Source organism: Branchiostoma belcheri, unplaced genomic scaffold (genome assembly GCF_001625305.1).
Source record: "Branchiostoma belcheri isolate BF01 breed outbred unplaced genomic scaffold, Haploidv18h27 scaffold129, whole genome shotgun sequence".
In the NCBI taxonomy this organism is placed as follows: Eukaryota; Metazoa; Chordata; class Leptocardii; order Amphioxiformes; family Branchiostomatidae; genus Branchiostoma; species Branchiostoma belcheri.
The window spans coordinates 625,999-650,563 of record NW_017802702.1 but is presented as its reverse complement, the minus strand read 5'-3'; the positions used below and the strand labels follow the sequence as shown (position 1 = coordinate 650,563).

The following is a 24,565-nucleotide window of genomic DNA, read 5'->3' as shown; positions in this document are numbered from 1 at the left end:
TGTTACAAATACAATTGAGCCAATGTTGAAATGTACAAGAAATTGTAGATTTCAGACTTACCAGAAGAATTTTGGGTCTACCTACTAGTAAATTTATTGGAACAACCAAGATAATGCCCTTGGAACAACCAATTTTCATGGTGTATTTTAATCTGGGCAATTCTAAATAAGTACTCTATAATGTCAGCAAAAATTAATACCTGTATGTTTCTTTTCTAAAGAAAAGTACAACAACAATAATTTCATTATTCTTATGATACTTGGATGTTAAGAATACGCTGTATAATTAAATGCATTTAACATATTTTGTTCTTTACATACGAAAACCTAAGAAAGTATTTGGGTGCACTGGTGCACCCACAGAAAAGAATTAGGTGCACAGCTCCAAATTTGGGTGCACTAAGGTGCACATGCACCCAGTATTTCGAGCCCTGTCAAGCAATCCTCGCGATCAGCTTCCTGAATTTCCCCCATGTCTACCTCTAATTCCTCCTTACTCCTGGACAGATTCTTTGACAGTCATGTTCATCCCATTTCCTGTGCCTGACCTTTTGATCCCACACTGTGTTACCCAAGTGCTGTCAATTTACTCCGTTCGGACAAACATACACACAAACCCATAGACAACCACCCAATACAATACTTCTGTATTGTAATATTAAAATATAGCCTGCAATAATATAAAATTAATATGACAAATCTCTGAGCTATTAAGAAGAAAAATATGTACCTGGACTTTATACTATTTATGAGTCATTCATACCCGTACCAGTACAAAGTACCTGCAAAATTATATTAGTCTACGTTCGGGTGGAACGTTCGTCCCGTTTAGGCCGCTCATTACCTTGCAAAATAACATCCAACATTTGCCCAAGGGGGACTTAACCTGTTTCAATGACTACAAATAACAATATTAAGATGAATTCGTTAGATATAATTAATATAGAAAACCACAGGACCATAAAAATATGATTCTCACCCGCACCCTAGTCACCGACCGTGCATCATATGTGAAACGACCTATGACCTGAGTTTACGTCAGAATCATTGCACTTTTCATGAGAACAGCTAGATGTCGCTGTAACAGATTGCAGAATCTCGCCGTGCGTATGACTAGTCTTCAATCAGACGCTGTATCAATAATATAAATGATTTTTATTACCATTTTATATCTAAGTCCTCCTAACAAGATCTTCTTTCGTGATGTCGTAAAGGAACGAGGACGCAGGTGACAAGGTATGACCACGTGCCCTCGAATCGGAGGCTATTGTCAGTCCTAGTCTGAATCAGAGGCTGAAAATTAGCTGCCAGCTTCAGGCTGCATAAGTTTTTACAACACATTCGTCAAGTTTCTTCCTGTTCCACACGACTTGCTCCCAACTCTCAACAGACCAGCTTCGGAGTTTCTTACGACATTAATTCTCCGCTCCAGCCCTGCTGGATTGAGCGAGAGAAAATGGCGGGGTCGTGGGCCGTCCTGGGCCGTGCTGTGGTGACGTTTCTGTTGTTTCTTCCTGTATCCGTGAACTTGGAAGGACTCCTGGTTAGAAGAGAGATCGACACGACTCACTACCATGACTTTGTCGACATGTCAGCACAGCTGCAAGACTATGCTAACAGGTATGGCAGTGTACAGGTAACACAGTGTAGCGCAACATTTATGTAACGGCCCCTTCTTTTTCAACACTGGTACTGTGTGTTTGATCAAGGACATTATACACAGTGTATAATGTCCTTGGTTTGATAAAATTTTGTTAAATCTACTCTCCAGGCTGAGGTTTGGGTTTCGGTTTTTTTTTTTTTGGCGTGTTTTTAGACTTTTTTTATTGGGGTTTCTTTTTTGCACTGGAATTCTTCTTTCACCCAACCCAACCTCTGCTGGCACTCACCCCGGGGCGGGGCAAACCTATTCAAGGAACGCCACAGTGCTCCTGCCCGGGAACCATCAAATTATCATTAGGGATATTCATTTTACTGTGGTGGATTATCACACATCTAGCCAGTCAGAAAGGCATTCATTCGGCCACACGCCTCCTGCTGACTGTGCCTATTCATGCATCCGGTTTGCACTTACTTGCAGAACGACTGTGATGTGTTAAAGTGATTAGGTTTATATCACTTTGATGCTTTGGCCAGCTGGTTAAAAGTGCTGAATTTACTTTTACATGAGCACTCTGTTCCAGTGCTGACGGAAGTTTGACCGCTGAATCAGCACTGGAACACCAGTGTACGTGGAAGGCGTTACTTTTGCATACTTGCTATGTGTAGGCGTAGGTGTGGACTATGCTAACAGGTAGCAAACAAGTACTAGTAGGGGTGGTGGACTCAGGTCTGCCTATTCACTGGAATACACTGAAATACACCGGAATATGCATAAAAGAGAGTGATATCTACCAGAATACACTCTGCATTGATAAACATGAGGTTGCTGTAATTTGGCAAAAGATAACGTATACGTGGTCCCGGATACGATCAGAAAACACATGGTATTTCTGAGTTGTAAATGTTTTCATTATGGATTTAACACAACTTGTTTGTTTAGCGGAGTCATAATTATAATGAGGAAAGATATTTAAAGATCAATTTTACCGAAATAAAGAATTACTAGTATGATACGCTAATTATAACATCACACTGGTTGCTACTAGTATTGGTGTTGGCATAAATGAAGTAGATATTTTTCTGGGCATATCATTAGAAATTACTAACTGACTGTACTTGAGGATCAAGATTAACTTGTCTGCTTTTGTGCGGTGTTACTCAAGACGGGCCGGGATCACTAATTAATTTCACCCAGTGATTTCTTGTTCCAGGTCCATGCATACAAGTACGTTACTAGTACTAATATCTTATAGTTACTGTTACAGTAGTAGATTTCACGCTCCATTTTATGCATATTCTGGTGTATTCTGATGTATTCCGGAAAATAGGCAGACCCATAGAGACCATATGCTAACAGGTATTGATAACACACACCTTGTACATTGTACATGTAGGGGGAGATGGAGACAATTGCAGTAAATGCCAATATCGTATGTACAGATTTCCTAGTCCAGAATATTTTATAGTTTTTTCAACCTGAAATATATTAATTGTTTTGAATGCTTTAAGTTTAATTCAAAAAAGTCACAAACAGATAATCTCCAAGCAGATTCTCTGGCTGCCTGTATCCATTGTCCGCCCCACAAATCTGCCACAAAACTGATATTCTACTTTGAACAATTACATTATCACTCTGACACATTTCAGCCAATTTGTAAGTACATGTAGGTGCAAAGTTTTTGGCAGGAGTTCACTTCACCCACATTGTGGGTGTTCCTGTCTGGCTGTCGGAGTGTAACTCGTAAATAAACACATTCCTCTACCTTCTATGTAGAACTGTTACGTTTTACATGGGGAGCAATCGCAAATAGTGGCGGTACGAGTCACGCAGGGGCCGGTTGACGCACAAAACACCCCGGCACATTAGGTAAGGCTGTTAGGAATCTGGGGACGTGCAAACTTCGGTCTCAAAGTGTTCCGCATGTTTGTTCATTTGGCCCAATGCACCGCTCCGCGACTGTTGTTAGGACTACTGTAAAAGACTGCAAGCAAGAGAAGCCCTGCAACAGTCACCGCGGCTACTTGGAGATTAACTTAAACAGAGTGTCTTGTAATGTTATGTGATTGTAAACCGTTGCTGTCCTGTTCATTTGCAGGTATCCCCACATCACACGGCTGTTCAGCATAGGTCAAAGTGTGCAGGGTCGTGACCTCTGGGTCATGCAGGTCACAGACAGACCTGACCAGACAGAACCGGGCGAGCCCCAGGTCAAGCTGGTCGGTAACATGCACGGCAACGAGGCTATCAGCAGAGAAGTCCTCATCTTCCTCATCCAGTATCTGTGTGAGAAGTATGGGCAGGATGACCAGGTAATATATAGCTGTTATTTTGATAAAACCTACATTGTAAAGTACATTGTATAGCTAGTAGTGATGCATACCTAAACCCAATTTTAGGTTCAGGTCCGGATTCAAGTCCAGAGGTTTAGGTTCAGTTCCGGACTTGTAAGTCCGGACCTAAACCCATGGCATATACAAAATTGCATGTTGGCAACCTTGCAATGTTGTCTGGGTGAAACTTTGGCCACATAACATGGAGCCCGGTACTTGACGATGCCCGATGGCAATGTTTTCTTCATTTTGCAGCAAAGATTTTGCAATCTACGGAAGGTTTTAGGTGGTTTGGAAAGAAAAGGGGTATGTGAAATGGTCTTTTATGGTAATAAGTCTGGACTCGGTTCTTGACTTCAGTTTTTTTTGGACTTGAACCTAAACATTCTTACAAGATGGTATGCATCACCAATTAGCTAGTTACTGTTAACATTATAGGCCTAAATTTTCTATGGATAAACATTAATCATACACAATTTTTCATAGTCTGTATCTGTATAGCCGGTATAACTGTCCCTATGTAATAACACTCCTGCTTCGCTGGCACTCAGTGTGGCGGCAGCTGGCTATACCAAACTACTTCTTACACATTTGAACATCTACATTGTAACTCTAAACATTGTTTAAAGCTCTCTATAGCTAATATCCCTACTGTATACTACTCTGATATACATGTAGTTCTAGGGGAAAAAAACAACTTTTTGAACACCTCAATCATTTAAAATAACTCTTGATCATGCAGGCAATGACTAGTATCTCTTGTTCTTTTCTGTGCGGGTATTAGCTACTATTCTATTATTCTAGCTATTAGTCATTTTAAACATTTTTAATTAAGAACTTCAAGTTGATATTCTTAGATTGCCTATTGTGTATTAAAATGTCAGTGTTTTTTCCCAGGTGACTCAACTTGTGGACACGACTAACATCTTCATCATGCCCAGTATGAACCCAGACGGCTTCGAGAGGGCGAAAGAGGGGCAATGTGGCGGGACGCTCGGACGAGAGAACGCGAACGGCGTCGACTTGAATCGAAACTTCCCCGACCAGTTCAGCTCTAAGAGTTACCTGGATTCAAACTTCGAGCCGGAAACCGTGCATATGATGAAGTGGGTGATGGAAAATAAGTTTGTTCTTTCGGGGAACTTTCATGGCGGCGACCTGGTGGCGAGTTACCCGTTTGACGATTCGGCGCGACACGGAGACGGGATCTACAGCAAGGCACCGGATGACGACGTCTTCAAACACCTGGCACACGTGTACGCCAACAGTCACCTGACCATGCATAACAACAGGGGCTGTGACATGTGGGAACACTTTCAGGACGGTATCACTAACGGGGCAAAGTGGTACGACGTACCAGGTCAGTCACAACTATTGTTATGTTTACCGAAGGAAAACATATTGTTTTTACTCAGTTTCTTCCTCTTCTGTTCCAAACACTAACATCTGACCTGGCCAATGACATGATTTGTTGACGTTGGTCACCATGGTGACTCGTGTTGGGTTACATAATGTTGCAATTTCATGGTCTGCTCTACTCCTGTCACCAAATACAGAAATTTTAGATTATTTATATTTTATTTATATTCTACACAATTGTGAGATTACCTGTGAATACGTTCAATATATTACTGTAATTAGTCAGTTCCATGTTTGTGTCTAATTTTATGTATTTATCAATATCATGAAGCAGATTCTGAAGTAGTGTTTAGCCATACTAAGAAATGTTAGCCTGAAAGATCCTTGCAGAATCAAACTATCCACACCCTCTTCACAGATGTTTCTCTCCTCCCTCTACCCTAGGTGGTATGCAGGATTTTAACTACTTGTACAGCAACTGTTTTGAGATCACCCTGGAGCTGTCCTGTTGTAAGTACCCTACAGCTGACCACCTGGAACAGGAGTGGGACAACAACAGGCCAGCTCTCCTCGCATATCTCGCAGAGGTATGGATTTTAGGCCACACCAGTTTAATTTGTTGCTTCTCAGATCGCCCTGTCCATTTTTTTCTGATTTGCAAGAAAAATAAAAAATTTTGGGGGTTCTAAATTAACTTCAAGATGCTCAATGAAAAAAAAAGACATATTTTGGCCCCAACGGTTGAAAAAAATTTTCCTCCTAGTTCTTAGGTTTTCCGATTGTAACAATACAGTTTTATTTCATTAAAAGTTCAAAATCTATTATTTTAATTATAAACCCGCCTGGTATGTTCACTTCATGGTTCATATTGTAACATTTCCGGCTATCATGGGGTGCCTTGGCCTGTTTTTCGCCCTGTCGCTCCTGATTTTTTGTGAAAAAATCCAAGGAACAACAAATTACATTGGTGTGGCCTTATCAGAGATTAATAACATTTGTGGATTAACATAACTGTCATCTTGTCAAGATTGAATATCCTGTTTCATATGATGTTACATTTAGTAAAACGTTAAACTTTATTCCAACTCACTATTTACATGGATCAAATTTTCAGCGACCACTGTCGCCTTCATCAGGATAATTAATGACCAATCACTTCACAATGTGATCTCGCGAGAGTTATGGTTTACAAACACGTGACCTTATTCACGCGAGACTTTACTGATACGTGACGTAAGCAATTGATCAAAAGTGCCAGGGAGTTTATATCGTCCACCATCTCTATATTAGTGGACCGTAAATATGCAAGTACACCTTAAACAAGATGTTAGCTTAAGTCCCATGCAGAATACATGAAAGGTACTAATAATTCAAGCAGTTGCAGTACGTTCTGCTTGATATGTGCTCTCAAAACCAAGTTTTCTAACTCACTCACTCACTCACTCACTCACTCACTCACTCACTCACTCACTGCACGGCTAAACGTCCGTTGTTCCCCGTCATACAAGGGTTGGACGTCGTGGGGTGTCGTTTGGGTCTAATAGCTGCTCTCCAGCTGCTTCTGTCTAGCGGGTTGGCCTTCTGCAGTTTCAAGCTTTTGATGTTTTCCCTAATACTGTCTACCCATCTCTTTTTTGGGCGGCCACGCGGGTTTCGGCCCTCTACGGGCATTTCTAACTTTTGTGTTTATCTTTTTCCAGGCACACAAGGGAGTGAAGGGTTTTGTGACGAGTTCAGACACAAACCAGGGGATAGAGAATGCCACCATCACAGTGGTGGGTATAGACCACAATGTTACCACAGCCAGTCATGGGGACTTCTGGAGACTGCTGGTACCTGGGACTTACACCATCATTGCCAGTGCACAGGGGTATGATTCTTTTGTATCTGTGTCAAGGTAGTGCTGCATACCTAAACCCAATTTTAGGTTCAGGTCCGGATTCAAGTCCAGAGGTTTAGGTTCAGTTCCGGACTTGAAAGTCTGGACCTAAACCCATAACATATACAAAATTGCATGTTGGCAACCTTGCAATGTTGTCTGGGTGAAACTTTGGCCACATAACATGGAGGCCAGTACTTGACGATGCCCGATGGCAATGTTTTCTTCATTTTGCAGCAAAGATTTTGTAATCTACGGAAGGTTATAGGTGGTTTGGAAAGAAAAGGGGTATGTGAAATGGTCTTTTATGATAATAAGTCCGGACTCGGTTCTTGACTTTTAGGTTTTTCTGGACTTGAACCTAAACATTTTTACAAGTCCGGATCCAAGTCCAGTGAACCGGTATGCAGCACTATGTCAAGGTTATGAACTTAACTCATTTAATTTCTCATTTGCATTATCCATTTTTTCTGATTTGCAGAAAAAAAAATTAGGTTCTATCAACTGCAAAATGCTCAATATGAATGAAGGACATATTTTGGCCCCAACGGTTGAAGAAAGTCCTTTTCTTCCTCGTTGTTAAAGTTTTTCAATTATGTAGCAATGCAACTTTGTTTCATGAAAAGTTCAAAATCTATTGTTTTTATTATAAACCAGCCTGGTATGTTGACTTCATGGCTCATATCGTAACATTTCTGGCTATCATGGGCTGCCTTGGCCTGTGTTTTTTCCCTTTCGCTTTATATTTTTCTGAAAAAAAAACAACACCAAATTAAGTTGGTGTGGCCTTATCTTACATTGTATACAGTTTACTGTCACGTATCTCAAAGTCAAGTTCTCGTCTCTTACACCAGTCCATCATTTTGGTTAAAGGTTGACATCAAACCATTTCAAAATTGGGCCGTGAGGACATGTACATACAATGTACTTGCCTGAACTTAATTTTGGGGTGTAAAGAAGCCCAACTAGTTCTGGAGCACATGATTTTTCACAAGTATGGAGTTTTCAAACTGCTATTAGTGCTAAGAATATGGAGAACTTCCAACTCTCTATAATCTTTTTCACTTTTCAATGCACCTTAACTCGTTGACCCCCTCAAGATTGCTGAAAAATTCCTTGAAGTCAGATATAGAAAGCTCAGCTGAAGCTAAAAGATATATTTAATTCTACAGAATGTAGCAGTTTTCTGTAGTGTATAGCTGGTAGCATACGACCTCTCGGAGGACCTGCATGCCCTTTTTCATAAGTCGTAATCACTGTCTTTTTTAGTCTTCGTAATTCGTAGGAAGCCGCACAAAAAACATCGTAATTCGTAATCAGTACATGAGCGGTAAATGGTTTGTAATCAGGTCTAAGAGTCTAATTCCTAAAAGAGCCTAAGAGTCAGGTCTAATTAATGTTTGCGTAATTTGTAATCACTACCCCCATACAGGCCCTCCTGATGGTCTGCATTGACAATTTGTTGTTTCCATGTTAGGTACACCAGTGAAACCTTCACAGATGTGACAGTAGAGGCTGACCAGGCTACAGAACTCAACTTTACCCTACATGCCGTGGGAGTTCAGCAGACCCCACCTGTCACCACACTCAGCTCCATACAACAGCCTGAGGATACTCCACAGATCAAACACCATAACTACCAGCAAATGAAAGAGTTTATGACCAAGGTCAGTGTATATGACATGTTCTTAATTTTTTGATCAGCTGTAGTCAATACGCTTGACTGTATATTTATTTATATTACACTTTATCTCAAACTACTCCTTTCATAGCAACGCTCTAAATGAGTTGACTATTCAAACTTCTACAATTTATCCCAATTTTACTAAACTTACAGACAAAGAAAAAACTATTCTTCCTTTAACTTCCCAAAACCCACTAATTTTGGAAAAGGTGGGACATTACGTCTTCCATGGTCTAAAAAAGAGAAGTCAAATCAAACCCCTTAGACATAGTTTTAGACATAGCTATAGCTTTAGACAACTACCGTAGATTTTAGTTATTTTTGTTTCATTGTTCTTTAACTAACCCTAACCCGAAATGAGCTGATTCTTAGAACAGATTATGGTTTTAAACTAAGATTTCTTTCATTCTATTCAGTGGTTTCAGGATGTCCTGTAAGCTTTTTCCCAGTCAGACAGTTCAACTTAGTTCATTTATGAATGTATTAAAATGTAGTTTGGATTCTACATCATTCCAGTTTTTTCATCCATATTATCTAGAAATACAATGTACTAGAATGCATGCATACATGTATAAAATTATGTACAATGCACAAAATTTAATGTACCTAATACAAAAATTCCATAATGTCATCATATTATTTACTTTAGAACTACAATTCACCAAGAAAATTGCACAACTTTTGCACAAGAAATTGACAATCTGTTTTGACCAAAGTCAAACCATGCTTAAGTTCCTCTTCATCTTTTTGAATGAAAGACATCCCCTTGTGTGTGTTTTCCATGCTGTAGTTTGCCAAGACCTACCCAGACATCACCCGCATGTACAGTATAGGACAGTCAGTGGAGGGAAGAGATCTACTGGTGATGGAGATATCAGACCAGCCGGGGGTACATGAACCAGGTTAGTACACATGTACATGTATGTACAGTATAGGACAGTCAGTGGAGGCAAGAGATCTACTGGTGATGGAGATATCAGACCAGCCGGGGGTACATGAACCGGGTTAGTACACATGTACATGTACATGTATGTACAGTATAGGACAGTCAGTGGAGGGTCGAGATCTACTGGTGATAGAGATATCAGACCAGCCGGGGGTACATGAACCAGGTTAGTACACATGTACATGTATGTGCAGTATAGGACAGTCAGTGGAGGGAAGAGATCTACTGGTGATGGAGATATCAGACCAGCCGGGGGTACATGAACCAGGTTAGTGTCAGGATCAGTTGACGCTATACATGTACATTGTAGTGCTTGATTTCAGTAAAGCATTGGATACTGTGCCCCACATGCGTTTGCTGAGTATTAGCTCAAGCATTACAGCATCTCTGGTCAGCTCCCACTTTGGTTGGAAGCTTTTCTTACGATATGACTTTATTAGCAAATAGCAGACGTACAACATGAAGTGGTCCCTGAAATACCTAGTTTGCTAATTAACATGAAATGTGGAAAATTACGTTTCAACACCTATCAATAAAATTACATTGATTCACGAACGTATATTGCATTGATAAAATATTAAAATTACACAGAGAACCCAGACAGTTGTTGTTGATGGCGAAGGATCTAAATCCACCAAGGTCATAACCGGAGTGCCACAAGGAACTATTCTGGGCCCACTCCTTTTTCTTCTTTATACATTCAAATGTCACAGCACTATATATAAATAATCTAAGAATAGACAGAGTTAGGTTGGACCATGTAAAGGTACACATTATGCTTTTGCTTTTCAAATGTTACCTTGAAGGTCTTATTTACAATTTTGTATTAATTTTGTTTCCTTTGTACATCCAGGAGAAGCAGAGTTTAAGTACATTGGGAACATGCACGGTAACGAGGTTGTTGGGCGGGAGGTGCTGCTGCTGCTCATCCAGCTGCTGTGTGAGAATTATGGGAAGGACGCTGACCTGACAGCACTGGTGGACAGCACCAGGATCCACATCCTGCCCTCCATGAACCCTGATGGGTACGAGATAGCTCAGGAAGGTAGGCTGTACAAAATGTAGATACTGTAAGTCCTGAGTTTTTTACGGTACTTTTTTGTCCACAGTTTTCACAGTTTTTCTGTACCATGAACTTATCATAATCACATTATTGTCAAATCATTTTTCTCTTGCTCTTCTACCCCTCTCCCACCACCTTGAAAATTAGGCTACTCGACTGCGAAATTTTGCTTCCAAGACAAAGTGAATTACAGTAATCCAGTAATATTGTAGGAGGCTGAAATTTTACATGACATCGTAAAATATATATCTCCATAGGCCAATTTATTTAATATGAAGCTTTACCATTAACTTGTGGAAGATTGACTTAACAGGTGAATACCACCTATTCAAAGATGTCAACCCTGAGACCAGACTGTAAGGTTTGAACCACTCACACCGGGAAGGATCCCTGCTCTTTTCAATAAGTGTGGTTGGATATTTAAAGTGCCTCTTGAAAAATATAGGTGTGTCTGTCCTTAAACATGGAACCACCAGGCATTATGTCTTAACTAACATAACTTTTAGTTTTTAAAATTTCTATACGCAATGTACTTAGTCTAGTTGTCATTCCAAAAAGTCAGTCAAAAACAAGAGGCACTCAACTGCATATGCACACTAGCATACAAAACTGGATACCTTGAATTTTGCTCCGTGTAAATTGGCTTGCTTTGACGTACATCAATTCAACACAGTGTTTTAGATCCTATGTTACCTTGAGGGCTGGTGTATGATGTGAAGGTAGGTAGGACAAAGCAGGCCAATTTACATGCTCTAGGAAAATTTTGACATAGTATGCAGTTATCCTACATTAGTGTACATATACAGTTTTTGTACTCCTAAGTTTTTGCCTGCGTGTAAATTAGGTTAAAGGCCAAGATTCTTACTACATGTAGATAGTGATGGGGACGAAAAGTGATAATTGTTGATGTTGTAATGATAAACAAAACAAAAAGACTTCCAATCTTTGTTTGTCCAGGTGATGTTCGGGGTCTCACTGGACGGACCAACGCCAACGGAGTGGACCTGAACCGGAACTTCCCTGACCAGTACTTCGGTGTGGAGAACTCCCAGCCTGAGACCACGGCTGTCATGGAGTGGGCAAAAAGAGTCCACTTCGTTCTGTCTGCCAGCCTGCATGGGGGAAACCTGGTCGCTGACTATCCGTTTGACGACTCACCAAAGGGCCATGCGGTGTACAGTAAATGTCCTGATGATGCCATCTTCCAGCAGCTAGCTAAGTCATACTCCATGGTATGTATGATTTACATACTATAGTTTTCTCCAATGATTTATGATTGTTAGGTTCTTTTGTATCTTTGCCTCTTACCCAAGAAGGTTATGACAAGTTAGCTGAAAAAGCTGTCTTTCAAAAGAATGTTGAACATTCAAACAATGAGTTTCGAACTTTTAATCAAGGCACTGCATTGATAGATGGAAAAACTATATTAACAACAAAGGGACTTAAACTCTTAGGGCGAAAATATGAGCATTTTGGAGTTGATTCAGAGCCTGGAATGTTTGGGTTTTTTTTTTTTTTTGAATCAGAAAAAAATTAAGAAAGTTGGCAAATCAGAGAACCAACAAAAATTATGACAATCCATCAATCCCTTCTTGAGTTATTGTCTTCCACAACAGAAAGGCCCGTTCAGTTCCAAATCTACATCTTATTCCCTATTCAGAAGCTATCTTCCACCAAAATAGAGAGAGAGAATGGTTTATTCAACATAAAAAAACCTTCAGTTTGCAGCACAAGTGCTGAATTGTGGTTTCGTTACACAAACAGGTAGTTTAAAACTTAGACTTCTTCGCATTATACATTACAAATAAGAATTTAAAACAAGTCATAAATCCTATAAAATCACTACCATCATGACTTATAGTTCAGCTGTAACATTACTGTCATTCAGCAGGCGGTAACAGTAAGGTAATGTACTGTAAAATATCACGTCCATGGTACATGTACAATGTATAACCAAACCACGAGATATGAAAACCAGTTCTTAAAAGTTGCTGCTTCAATAAAGTGGAAAGCACTGTATAGTAAGGTGGCCCAATATCAAACTAACTTGTTTCTTGTTAAACCTCCTTGCATTTGCTTTAACCAACCCTGTGACATACCATCTCATGAAGATCAATCTAGACCTCAAGTTCTGCTGTTCACAAACACACTCAAACACCCACCCACAAACAAATGGCACAGAAAACACAACCTTCTGTTGGTGTAGATGACACTTAAATGTAATTCTTGCAGGCACATCCCACCATGCACAATGGCCACCCCTGTGATGACATCAAACCAGACGAGTACTTTCAGGACGGCATCACTAACGGTGCAGCCTGGTACAACGTGCCTGGTAGGTACATGTATATGTCTATTGGGTAACTTCAATTTGTTTCAGCCAGCATCACAGTGTTAATGACCTTTGTTATGTAAGAAACAGGAGGAGCGAGTAGAAACAGATAAAAAAAACAGTCTAGACCCCTCAGCCGGGGCAGTTGGTAGCACCAGCTAGGTCCTATAAACCTAAATTTCTGAATTGTCAGAGAGTCTAATGTATTTTTGGCCTGAACATACATGTACCTTCTTACAATGGATGGGGATAATAGACCATCAGAAACATTGGTCTCAGTCTCTAAAAATCCTGCAGTAATTTGAGAGTAACTGGATGTACTGCTGCTGAAAATGTCCTTTAGACAAAATCTAAGGTGCACATGCCCCCAGTATTTCGAGCCCTGTAGGTATATTCCACTTAGACTAAAGGTAGACTTCTATTTGTTTCACTCAAACCACCATGTTAATGACCTTTACCAGAAGGTAGCTGAAATTCTCAACTGTCAGAGAGTTGAACATATTTTCACCTAAAAATCTATCTTACAACGGATGGAGATCGGAGACCCTCAAAATATTAGAATGGGTGATGCTAAAAATCTACAGTAACTGACTCTTAAGGCAGTAGATTTGAGAGGATACTGGCTGTATTACTGCTGAAAATGTCTTTCAGACATGTACAGCTTGCAGACTCACGTTCAACCTACATTCCATAGTACAAGGAAGGATTTAAAACTGTTACTCACAACAAAGTTCTGTAAGCGTAGGAGCTTTCAGATGGCATCCACCATCTTTCTTTAGCTTATGAGGAGGGCAGTCACTTGACCCGAGGTTGAAAGGTCAGCACAGGTCACGTGACTGGATGAGGATGTTGTATATGGGGGGTAGTTGGTGGCGGCCTTGGTCGCGGTTTAAAGAAGGGGAGAGGGCTCTGATATGCTACTTTGACCCCACGCTCAAACCATCTGCTTTTTCTGTTGAGGATGGCAATTTTCTGTTCTGGATGATGCTTAATATGTGTCCTCATGTGTTGTGCATCTTTGGATTATATCCTCATGTGTTAACCTACATTCCCCTCGCCCCCCAGGGTGACTGGTACAGATAAAGTGACTGATGTTATAAACTCCATCCTCCATTCCCCAGGTGTTATGCAGGACTGGGTCTACCTGAACACTGATGACTTTGAAGTTGCCATTGAACTTGGCTGTGTGAAGTTTCCGTATGGCAGTGACCTTCCCGAGTACTGGCAAGCAAATAAAGAGGCTCTGGTGGAGTTCATCAAACAAGTAAATGTTTCTGCCTATTTATGTTTACTGAAGGAAAACATATTGTTTTTGCTACGTTTCCTCTTCTTCTTCTGTTCCAAACAGTGACCTCTGACCTGGCCAATGACCTGATTTGTTGACGTTTTTTACCATGATGGTAACTGGTGTTGGGTTACATAATGTTGCAATTTTATAGCAGGAGGGATTTAGACTCCTGTCTGACCATAATATGAATGTGTTTGAGTAACAATTAACAGAGCAGACCATATGTGAAGGTAAACATTATGCAATTTACTTTGCAAATGTTAGTTTTCTACTAGTCCGAAATTGAATTAGCAGTCTGGTCCTTTAATAGACAGATCTCGTTCCCCCACCCTCTTCTGTCAAAATGTAAAAAATCACTGCAAAGTGAAAAAATAGACATGCAAATATTTGATGAACATGAAGCCACTCTTTGATTGGTCAAACAACTAAATTGCCATTCTCTCATTGGTTGAACTGCTAATTGTGATGGACAGTCAGTATTGATTTATTCTGGAGACTAGAAATAAAAAGCAGAGGTAAGAATTCTAGTCTAAATAAATAAAATCTACCTTTAAGCAATATCCCAATGACATGATATTTTAAATTCTTTTATTTGATGATGAAGATATAATTATAAATCAGAGAATTCTGGGAAGTATTTTGTGTTTTTTGTTGACCATATCTTCTATCTGTGGGAATGTTAGGTCCACAAGGGTGTGAAAGGGTTTGTCCTGACCACTGATGGCAGTGGGATCTCCGGTGCCTCCATCACGGTCCATGGAATCAACCACACTGTGACATCAGCAGCTGGGGGAGACTACTGGAGATTGCTGGTCCCTGGAACATACCAAATCACAGCAACAGCAGAGGGGTGAGGAAGTTTATTCTAGTTCAACATCTTATTTTCTGTTTCTTGCATAAGTGAATGCATGGGGTCATCAAATTCTTACCTGCATGGTCCAGGTTTCAGTAGAAGAAGCTATGATCTACTGGAAATTGGAGCATACCTATCATGATGATGCCAACTTCCAGCCACTTTCTACATGATTGTACACTGTATGCTTTGGTCCTGTCATAAATTAAATGTACTTCCATATTATTATGTCACGTACTATGTCACAGAGTAATGGGTTGGTGGAAAAACCGGTCCGGTTGGGGGTGGAAAAAGCGGTCCGACCCTGTCACGTGTAGTTGCGCCCCCTGACAGAAAGTGATAGAACTGCATGTAGTCTGGCACCACCCTGAATGAAACTGAATTTCTTCATAATTATTGGCTTCTTAGCTATGAACAAAATAAGCACTAAATTTTTTTTAAAAACATTTTAAGTCATTATTTCATCCTGTGTGTCCTGACATTGTCTCCTTGCAGATATCCAAGTGTCACACAAGAAGTGACTGTAGGGGAAGGGGATGCCACACAGCTCAACTTCACACTGCAGACATGGAGTGAAGAAAATGACTACAGTCTCCCAAATGAACCAAGCTACAGCACAAACAACGATCTTGTTAAAATTGTCAAGAAATATTCAAAAGAGCATCGCGGTATCATAAAGATAGAAGAAATGTCAAACAAAAATGTTGTTGATGTCGAGATATTTGGCCAATTGGCCAGGAGAAAAAGAGATGGTGATGACATCACCAGGGTTCAACCACATGTGGCTCTGATTGGTGGACTGAATGGGGATGAGCCAATAGGAAGAGAGATCCTCACAAGGCTCATTAGGCATCTGGTGGAAGGTAAGGTTTATTGTGTAGGCTAACAGTTTAAATATTATAGTAGGTTTCTTAACAGTTAACATCATCATAGTACTACATGACTCTAATTCTGAATCAGAAGAAAGTGTTTAACTTTAAGTAGAATCTGGTACATGCACTAAATTTGCTAGGGAACTTCTAAACCCAGGGGAAAATCATGATTTTAAGGCCACACCAATTTGATGTCTTAGTCCTCAAAGTTTTTTAGAAAAAATATTAAGCGACAGGGCGAAAAAAAATAAAAATAGACTTGGGCATCCTATGATCATGGTAGCCCCAATTGCTATGAAGTCGACATACCAGGCAAACTTTTAATCAACTACAGCATTGTTACATGTAGATGAAAAAAAACTGTAACAACTCTGAACAGAAGGGACCTCCTTCAATATACATAAACCTCACATGAATGGAAAGTTAAATATTGAAGCAATGTATATTTTGATACTCTTTAGCTCAACATTGAAGGACAAATATAGATGAAAAATGTAGAAAATGGAATTAATGGTGTTACTTTACAGTTCTTCTTTTGACTTCTGGAAGTTTATTTGATTTCAAAAATGATGCATGAAAAAATGTTTCATTGTGGTTCTAATGTATGAGGGACTTGAACAAAGACCATGCAATAACATGTAACTGTCTTTTGCTCACAAGATAGCCAGATAACTTTTATAAGGATTCATTTTGATTATTCTGCACCATAATTGAAATTGATCTTACATGTTTTGCACAGGTTATGACAGAGATGAGAGGATAAGGGAGTTAGTAGACAACACCCACATCCATGTGATGCCAGCAGTGGACCTGTCATTCTTCAGCCAGGCGGTAGAGGGCGACTGTACAGGGGAACAGTACACAGGGACAAGGCTTCATGACCGCTTTACACTGGACTCACAGGCAGAGGTATTGTCATTTAGTTACTATATAGAATCTTTATTTGCATGTTCATGCCCATGGGGCTAAATGCATACATCAGAATGTGATGTAACATGTACATCGCACTGAGTAACAAGATACATAGGATACAAGGATATCAGAATAACAGAATGATGTAAAAGTCTTAACAGCTACTAGAGAATAAACTAAACTAGGCCTTCTCTCTTTTTAAAGCAACTGGAGATAAAGTCACAAAGTTTTTCTATTGTATGGTCATTACTGGTGGACATGAGATGACTGAATACCTCTTTCTTTGTTCTACCTTTATACAGTTTGTCTAAGTGGATTGTTCTAAACAGTGTGTCACGTTCAATATCAAACAATTTACAATCAAGTACACAAGTACTGTAACAGTAGTACATGGATGAAGTCTTAGTCTACTTATCTCTGGCATAGAGCTGCATGTGTATGGTTTTGGGTGTGTGTGTACATGTTTGATTGTGTTAGCCTCCGTATCAGGCTTTAGAACTGGGGGCTTGGTGGTCATCGGCTGTTTTCTGATTAAGAACGCGGGTAATTCAACCAGGCCAGCTATGCTGTCTATATGAATTCAGAAAATAGCACATAAAAGCTCCCAATGACCATGAAGATCCCCAAAACCCCCAATTTTTGGCATGCTATGGATAATAGGCTTGTCCATGGTTCTGAAAGTGGGTTTTCCTATGTATTTTAAGAAATAGGACCTGTCCATGGTGCTGAAAGTGGGTTTTCCTATGTGTTTAAAGTAATGCAACCTGTCCATGGTGCTGAAAGTGGGTTTTCCTATGTATTTTAAGAAATAGGATCTGTCCATGGTGCTGAAAGTGGGTTTTCCTATGCGTTTAAAGAAATAGGGCCTGTCCATGGTGCTGAAAGTGGGTTTTCCTATGCGTTTAAAGAAATAGGGCCTGTCCATGGTGCTGAAAGTGGGTTTTCCTATGTGTTTCAAGAAATAGGGCCTGTCCATGGTGCTGAAAGTGGGTTTTACTATGTGTTTAAAGAAATAGGGCCTGTTCATGGTGCCAAAAGTGGGTTTTCCTATGTGTTTAAAGAAACGGGACCTGTCCATGGTGCTGAAAGTGGGTTTTCCTATGTGTTTAAAGAAATGGGACCCTTCCATGGTGCTGAAAGTGGGTTTTCCTATGTGTTTAAAGAAATGGGGCCTGTCCATGGTGCTGAAAGTGGGTTTTCCTATGTGTTTAAAGAAATGGGGCCTGTCCATGGTGCTGAAAGTGGGTTTTCCTATGTGTTTAAAGAAATAGGGCCTGTCCATGGTGCTGAAAGTGGGTTTTCCTATGTGTTTAAAGAAATGGGGCCTGTCCATGGTGCTGAAAGTGGGTTTTCCTATGTGTTTAAAGAAATGGGGCCTGTCCATGGTGCTGAAAGTGGGTTTTCCTATGTGTGTAAAGAAATGGGGCCTGTCCATGGTGCTGAAAGTGGGTTTTCCTATGTGTTTTAAGAAATGGGACCTGTCCATGGTGCTGAAAGTGGGTGTTTTCCTATGTGTTTAAAGAAATGGGGCCTGTCCATGGTGCTGAAAGTGGGTTTTCCTATGTGTTTAAAGAAATGGGATCCTTCCATGGTGCTGAAAGTGGGTTTTTGCTATGTGTTTTAAGAAAAGGGGCCTGTCCATGGTGCTGAAAGTGGGTTTTCCTATGTGTTTAAAGAAATGGGGCCTGTCCATGGTGCTGAAAGTGGGTTTTCCTATGTGTTTAAAGAAATAGGGCCTGTCCATGGTGCTGAAAGTGATGATGCTATAAATTGCTTCCTTATAATGGAAGTTCATTTGTGTTTATCAACTTGGTAGTGATCAATATGATAGTACACAATCATGCTAAATTTTATTCCAACGCAAAGGTTACACAACCACTGTTCACAGTAACAGTTGCCTCCATCAGGATAATTAATGACCAGTTACTGATGTAAACCCCCAAATTAGAGTTAGGTCACAGCAAGTAATTTTTATGGATGACATCAGCGCGTGCATTAATTTTCACCTGATTTTGGAAAAAAAAATGTGTTGCCTTCTGACAGTGATCAATAGGCCAAAAATGGGCAAAGATGTCTGTTGCCATGCTGGAAGATGGATGGCAGATAACTATGAAGAGAGGAGACAAAAAAAGGCTCTGATTTAATGTTTTGTTTCTTAGTTTGATGCAGTGATATGTGCTGCTGGCTGTGTATAATATTATGTGATGTTTCCACTAAATCAAAACCATTTGTACAATGACTGAGTCAAATTTTTAAATTGAAGGTGACCTTGTTTTTTTCAGCCCGCTCGCATTACATTTGGAGTCTGCGGAGGATATCATCCATAAAATTTACTTGCTGTGGCCTTACGGTAAAACTGTTGTTTTCCTGTTGTTTACCAGGTCCCCCAGGTAGCCACAGTAAAAGACTGGTTTGAGAAGCACAAGTTTGACCTGGCCCTGAGTCTGGAGGCAGGCGGGCTGGTGATGAGGTTTCCCCTGGACTACCCACGGGAAGGTCTGTCCATAGCTGACGGTGCCACCACACAGGACAACCTCATGTTTCAAGAGATAGCGAGAGAGTATGCTGAAAACAACCCTGCAATGCAGGAAGGTACAACATGTGTAATTACTAGATTCTGAAAGAGTGGATCATATACAGTAGCTAACCATGCACTCACCCAGAAGAGAAGTGTGGGTACAGTCAGAAATTTGAGCTTTTGCCAGTATGAAATTCATAATTTTATGGTTGTATTATCATGTACTACATAATTATACAATAACGTCATGTAGGTGTCAATTGGAGTATTATATGAATTTTGTAAAAGTTTGTTGTTTGCATATTTGATTGAATGTTTGTTTTGCTGCATTTTAATGTATCAAACACACCTCCAGCAGTTCCAAAAACTTAAGCTGCTGGTACATGTACTAGCTATTATAGAAGAACTTTATTGCATGACAATGTATGGCAAGTACAGAAATAACAAACAAGTAAAATATGTATTGAATAAGACCTAAAATGTAGAATAAAACCAAACATATCCTAATTACTCAAACAATAAGGGCTAGGCACAATTTAATAATGTTAAAGGCATTACAATAGAGTATTGTATTATATTGATAGGGGTCCCATGTATATAGATTAATGTATTAGCTACATGTACATATAGCAGTTGCTTATGAATGAAAATTGGATGCCTTTAAGATAGCAAAAAATCTCATGACTGATAATGTTTGACATGCCTGTAAATGTTAGAAATTTTTAATTCTTTGCAGGCTCATCTTGCAACAATAAAACATTTCACGAAGGCATCAGTGTTGGGGCTTCTTTCAAGGAGACACAGAACACCTTGCTGGACTATGCCTACATCAAGGAGCATGTTTCCATGGTAATTAATAAGACACTATTATATGAAAGAATGTGACCGGGCAGTGTTGTATAGTGTCCGTCTTTCTATCTGTAAATTTTGCCGCTGATGATGGACAAAAAATTTTCCCATTTTTAGTCATCTTTTACAGACAAAAATTTGCGTGAAAGAGAAGGCATTAATTTAATCTATTTCTGAAATAGTGTAATGTAATCAGTCCTCCAGGAAAATTTGCCCCTTAAAATGCAGGAAATATAGTCTTTCAAGAGAGTCAAGATTTCAAAATTTCACAATTTTGGGACCCCTCTAATACTTTTGCAGTTTTGGTGCTCGAAATAATGCTGTCAAGCAAAACTCATATGACAGAAAAAATTCAGGTTAGCTAGAACACTGTACTTGGGAGAATGAGCTATTTGGTAAGGGCCTGATCACATTCACTTGTATACAATCGTCATACAGTCACAAACTAAACTGACTGTCTTGGGACTTGGAGTCTTTAAATCAAAGCTGCTTCTTCTTGTAGCTTTTTTATTGACATGTGTGTTTGTGTACTCTGTAGCTTGCTGCCCATGTGTCTTGCTGCAAGTACCCAGCGAGGGAAGATGTCCCTAAGATCTGGAGAGAAAACTTAGAACCACTTCTGGGATTCTTGAGCCAAGCTCGACAAGGTAACATATTAATACACTTTGCATTTTAAACCCCATACCTCTCTTAATAATTCTGAATGTCCATTTTATTCCTGCATTTACTGAATTTTGTAATTTTACTACAGGTTAGTGTGAATATTTTTGGCATAAATCCAGGGAGATGAGCATGCCAAGGCAAACAATTATTGTTCAAAAGATGTAAAAGAACACAAAACAAGAATATTATTTTTTCTCCTATACCACAGTTAATAATTAAAATTATTTTCATGCATTATAAAAATGTATTTTACAAATTTTCAACCACATTTGTCTTCAGACATATACAGTGTAGGTGCAGGTAATTATGGGATTGTGTAGTTAGAGGGTGTTTGCAGGGTTTTCAAGAGTACTGCTCAGAGACCTTTCTTTGCCTTCACAAGTTGTGGGAACTTTATTGTATACTGTGAAGTACATTGTAGTTCTTTCTTAAAGTCTTATATGATTGAAAAATACTGTCTGGTAACTCCCTCTAACATTAGTTTAATCTTGCTTAACGTTTGGTCACTGCTGTTACAAAATTTGTGAAATTTAATGTATCGCAGGTGTCCATGCCATGGTGCAAGACCAGGAAGGCAGCCCTGTACCAGGTGCCATGTTGTTTATAGAGGGAGACCCACGGAACATTTCTGTAAACACAGAGAAAGGAACCTTCAAGATGCTGCCGTTAGGACAACACAGGCTTCGAGTGGAGGCAGAGGTAGGAAAACAGAATGAGTCAGAGTTATCAACCAAGAATTGAGGTGTTCAAAAACTTGTATTTCCCCAGAACTATCGTAGACTGGAACTCGTTGCCACCAAGCACAGTTGTGGCATCATCACTAGAAACCTTAAAACAACTCCTGCAATCAAATGTGCAAAGATTAAGTGTAACAAGTCATTCGGTGTGATATAGCTAGCTGCCGACGCGCCTGCGAAGCTGGTGTGTTACGCCGAAGGGCGTTTTGTAATAATTACTTTTGTTAAGTCCGTACAATGATGACTTTGCACAATTTTAAAAGACTTTCAATGTACTACTGGTAATGGTCAGTACAGCAAACTTACAATCCACATGCACTTGCATGTACCTGACAGGTATAAAGCCAGTGTAAGGACCAATACACCTGCACTTATATGTCATGTAGCCTTTACATGTATATTCTGGGAGTCAGGAGTTGGCAGTTGGCTTGTTGTGACTGATAGTAATTAGTAATATGAGTATTATCTTTCGGCAGCTTTCATAGACAGACTGTACATTTTGTAACTGTTACAGTATCTCACACAATTTCCCTTATATATTAACCCTCAACAGCACACCTTTCCGGACTGATTAATCTGTACACCTGGGGTCCGCGCGGACCCCAGAACAGTTTTTTGCTAATTTTTAGAAATTATCAACATGCTACAAGCTCAATTGTTTTGCAAACTGATGTGGGAACCTCTGTGTCCACATTACATACAAAAATCATACATTTTGAACTTTTTCTATTTTTTGGTGAAGAAAAGAAGACAAGAAGAAATACCCGATTAATTTTTTAAACCCATTTCAGACTGAAGGGGCTTTTGAGGCCCAACTTTGATCTCAGATAGCGGCTAAACGGCTTGCGCTAGAAGTATCAAATTTGGAGACCTTTCTTAAAATGTCTCTGGAAATAAGTTCATATTAGTTTAATACTAGTAAGTTGATGTTTTTTTGTGTTGCCATGGCAACTGGTTTCTAGTAGGAAGTTTATTTGAAAATAGAAGTAATTTTGGTTTAAACATAAAAATTTTCTGAGTTTTATATTAAAGTACACTTCTTTTCCAACATTAATAACATCTTACATAATTAAATATAAGTTAAAACATTTAATATGCATATAATATGCTAATTTGATGACGTCATTGGTCAAAATCCAATATGGCGGACTATATTATTAGCTCTGACGTCATATGACGTCATAATTACACCAAAGTTATTAAAATTTAATTCTATTACCACACCATTCTCTGAAAACTTGGTAGACATACGATGAGTGCATAAAAACATATAAAAACGGAAATAAGGTAATGTATAAGAACGCCAGTGTATCCATTATGATCGAAAGCCGGCTGGGGTCCGCGCGGACCCCAAAAGAAAATCAGAATGATATAATTTTTTTTATAAATGGTAGAAACGGAATTTTCTGCACTGTATTGAGAGACAACTTTGTGGGTGACAATTACCTAAAATTTCAGGAAAAAATCTTTAGAAACAAAAAAGATATTACAGAATATATAGTGCTGGGGTCCGCGCGGACCCCAGGTGTACTGTTTAGGGTTAAACCTCCTTGCTCTAATGCTGTAGGATACAAAGATATAAGACATGGATTTAATTTATAGCAGATTCCTTATTAATTATGCCATTTTTCTTCATGACAATTACATTGTGGTATAAAGACTATTTTTTCTGTTGTAAGGCCACAACAATTTAATTTGTTTGTTCTCGGATTTTTTCATAAAAAAGTGACAGGGCCGAAAAAAGATTTAAAAAAAAACATGTACTGGCTTCCTATCATAGCCCCAAATGCTACGATAGGAGCCATGAAGTCAACACAAAAGGCTGGGTTAATATTTAAACAATGAATTTCGAACTTTAGAATCAAACTATTGCATTCAGATAGATAGAAATACTGTAGGAACTGTAGGAAGAAACTAACTTTTCTCAACTATTAGGGCAAAATTTTTTAGTTGATTCAGAACCAGAATCCTTTTTTTTTGTGCAAATCAGAAAAAAATGAAGAAAAAAACAATGCAATTTTGTTTCATTAAAAGTTCAAAATCTATTGTTTTCATTTAATTTATATACCAGCCCGGTATGTTCACTTCATGGCTCATACTAGCATTTCCAGCTATCATGGGGTGCCTTGGCCTGTTTTTTTCACCCTGTTGCTCCTGATTTTTTCTGAAAATGTCTGAGAATCAACAAATTAAATTGGTGTGGCCTAATTAAGTATTTTCCATGCCTCCCCAGGGTTTTTCCAGTGAGACTAAGCAGGTACATGTGGAGGATGGACAGACCAGGCAGCTAGAGTTTGTCCTGGTCAGGGAAGAGACACTGACTTACCACGGATATGAAGACATGCAGCAGATGCTGACTGATGTAACAAAACAGTTCCCAAACATAACCAAGTTGTACAGGTACTGACTGAATTATTCACCAATTTCACACTTACCATAATGCCTTGTAACGGTCACGGATATGCAGGGACGTAAGACGTAAGACCATCCCCCCTCCCCCTTCCTCGATGTAATATTTCCAACAAATTCTATCGACAAACTGGTCAACTATTGTTTTGAATTATTTCTCTAGTATAAAGCGCATGCCATAATTGCATTTTTGTTGGAATTAGAGAAAATGACGTACCTTCTATCGTTCTACCTTCTACCGAAGACTCTCCTACTCGCACGGTCGCAT

At 39.4% G+C, this 24,565-nt stretch overlaps 1 protein-coding gene across 1 annotated transcript in view; it reads left to right on the top strand.

Annotated features, from left to right (window-relative positions):
* Positions 1–1,312: 1,312 nt before the first annotated feature.
* The window catches only part of LOC109463635 (carboxypeptidase D-like), a 33,790-nt gene continuing 10,537 nt past the window's right edge, over positions 1,313–24,565 (top strand). Inside the window, exons 1-19 of the mRNA XM_019760495.1 lie at positions 1,313–1,620; positions 3,699–3,912; positions 4,831–5,293; positions 5,737–5,879; positions 6,993–7,162; positions 8,649–8,838; positions 9,646–9,757; positions 10,655–10,846; positions 11,822–12,096; positions 13,097–13,199; positions 14,318–14,460; positions 15,168–15,334; positions 15,833–16,200; positions 16,949–17,118; positions 19,503–19,713; positions 20,376–20,488; positions 21,027–21,135; positions 21,696–21,850; positions 24,122–24,288. Coding sequence (XP_019616054.1) covers positions 1,457–1,620; positions 3,699–3,912; positions 4,831–5,293; positions 5,737–5,879; positions 6,993–7,162; positions 8,649–8,838; positions 9,646–9,757; positions 10,655–10,846; positions 11,822–12,096; positions 13,097–13,199; positions 14,318–14,460; positions 15,168–15,334; positions 15,833–16,200; positions 16,949–17,118; positions 19,503–19,713; positions 20,376–20,488; positions 21,027–21,135; positions 21,696–21,850; positions 24,122–24,288 — 3,629 coding nt within the window. The 5' untranslated portion in view covers positions 1,313–1,456. The remainder of the gene's footprint in view (positions 1,621–3,698; positions 3,913–4,830; positions 5,294–5,736; positions 5,880–6,992; positions 7,163–8,648; positions 8,839–9,645; positions 9,758–10,654; positions 10,847–11,821; positions 12,097–13,096; positions 13,200–14,317; positions 14,461–15,167; positions 15,335–15,832; positions 16,201–16,948; positions 17,119–19,502; positions 19,714–20,375; positions 20,489–21,026; positions 21,136–21,695; positions 21,851–24,121; positions 24,289–24,565) is intronic.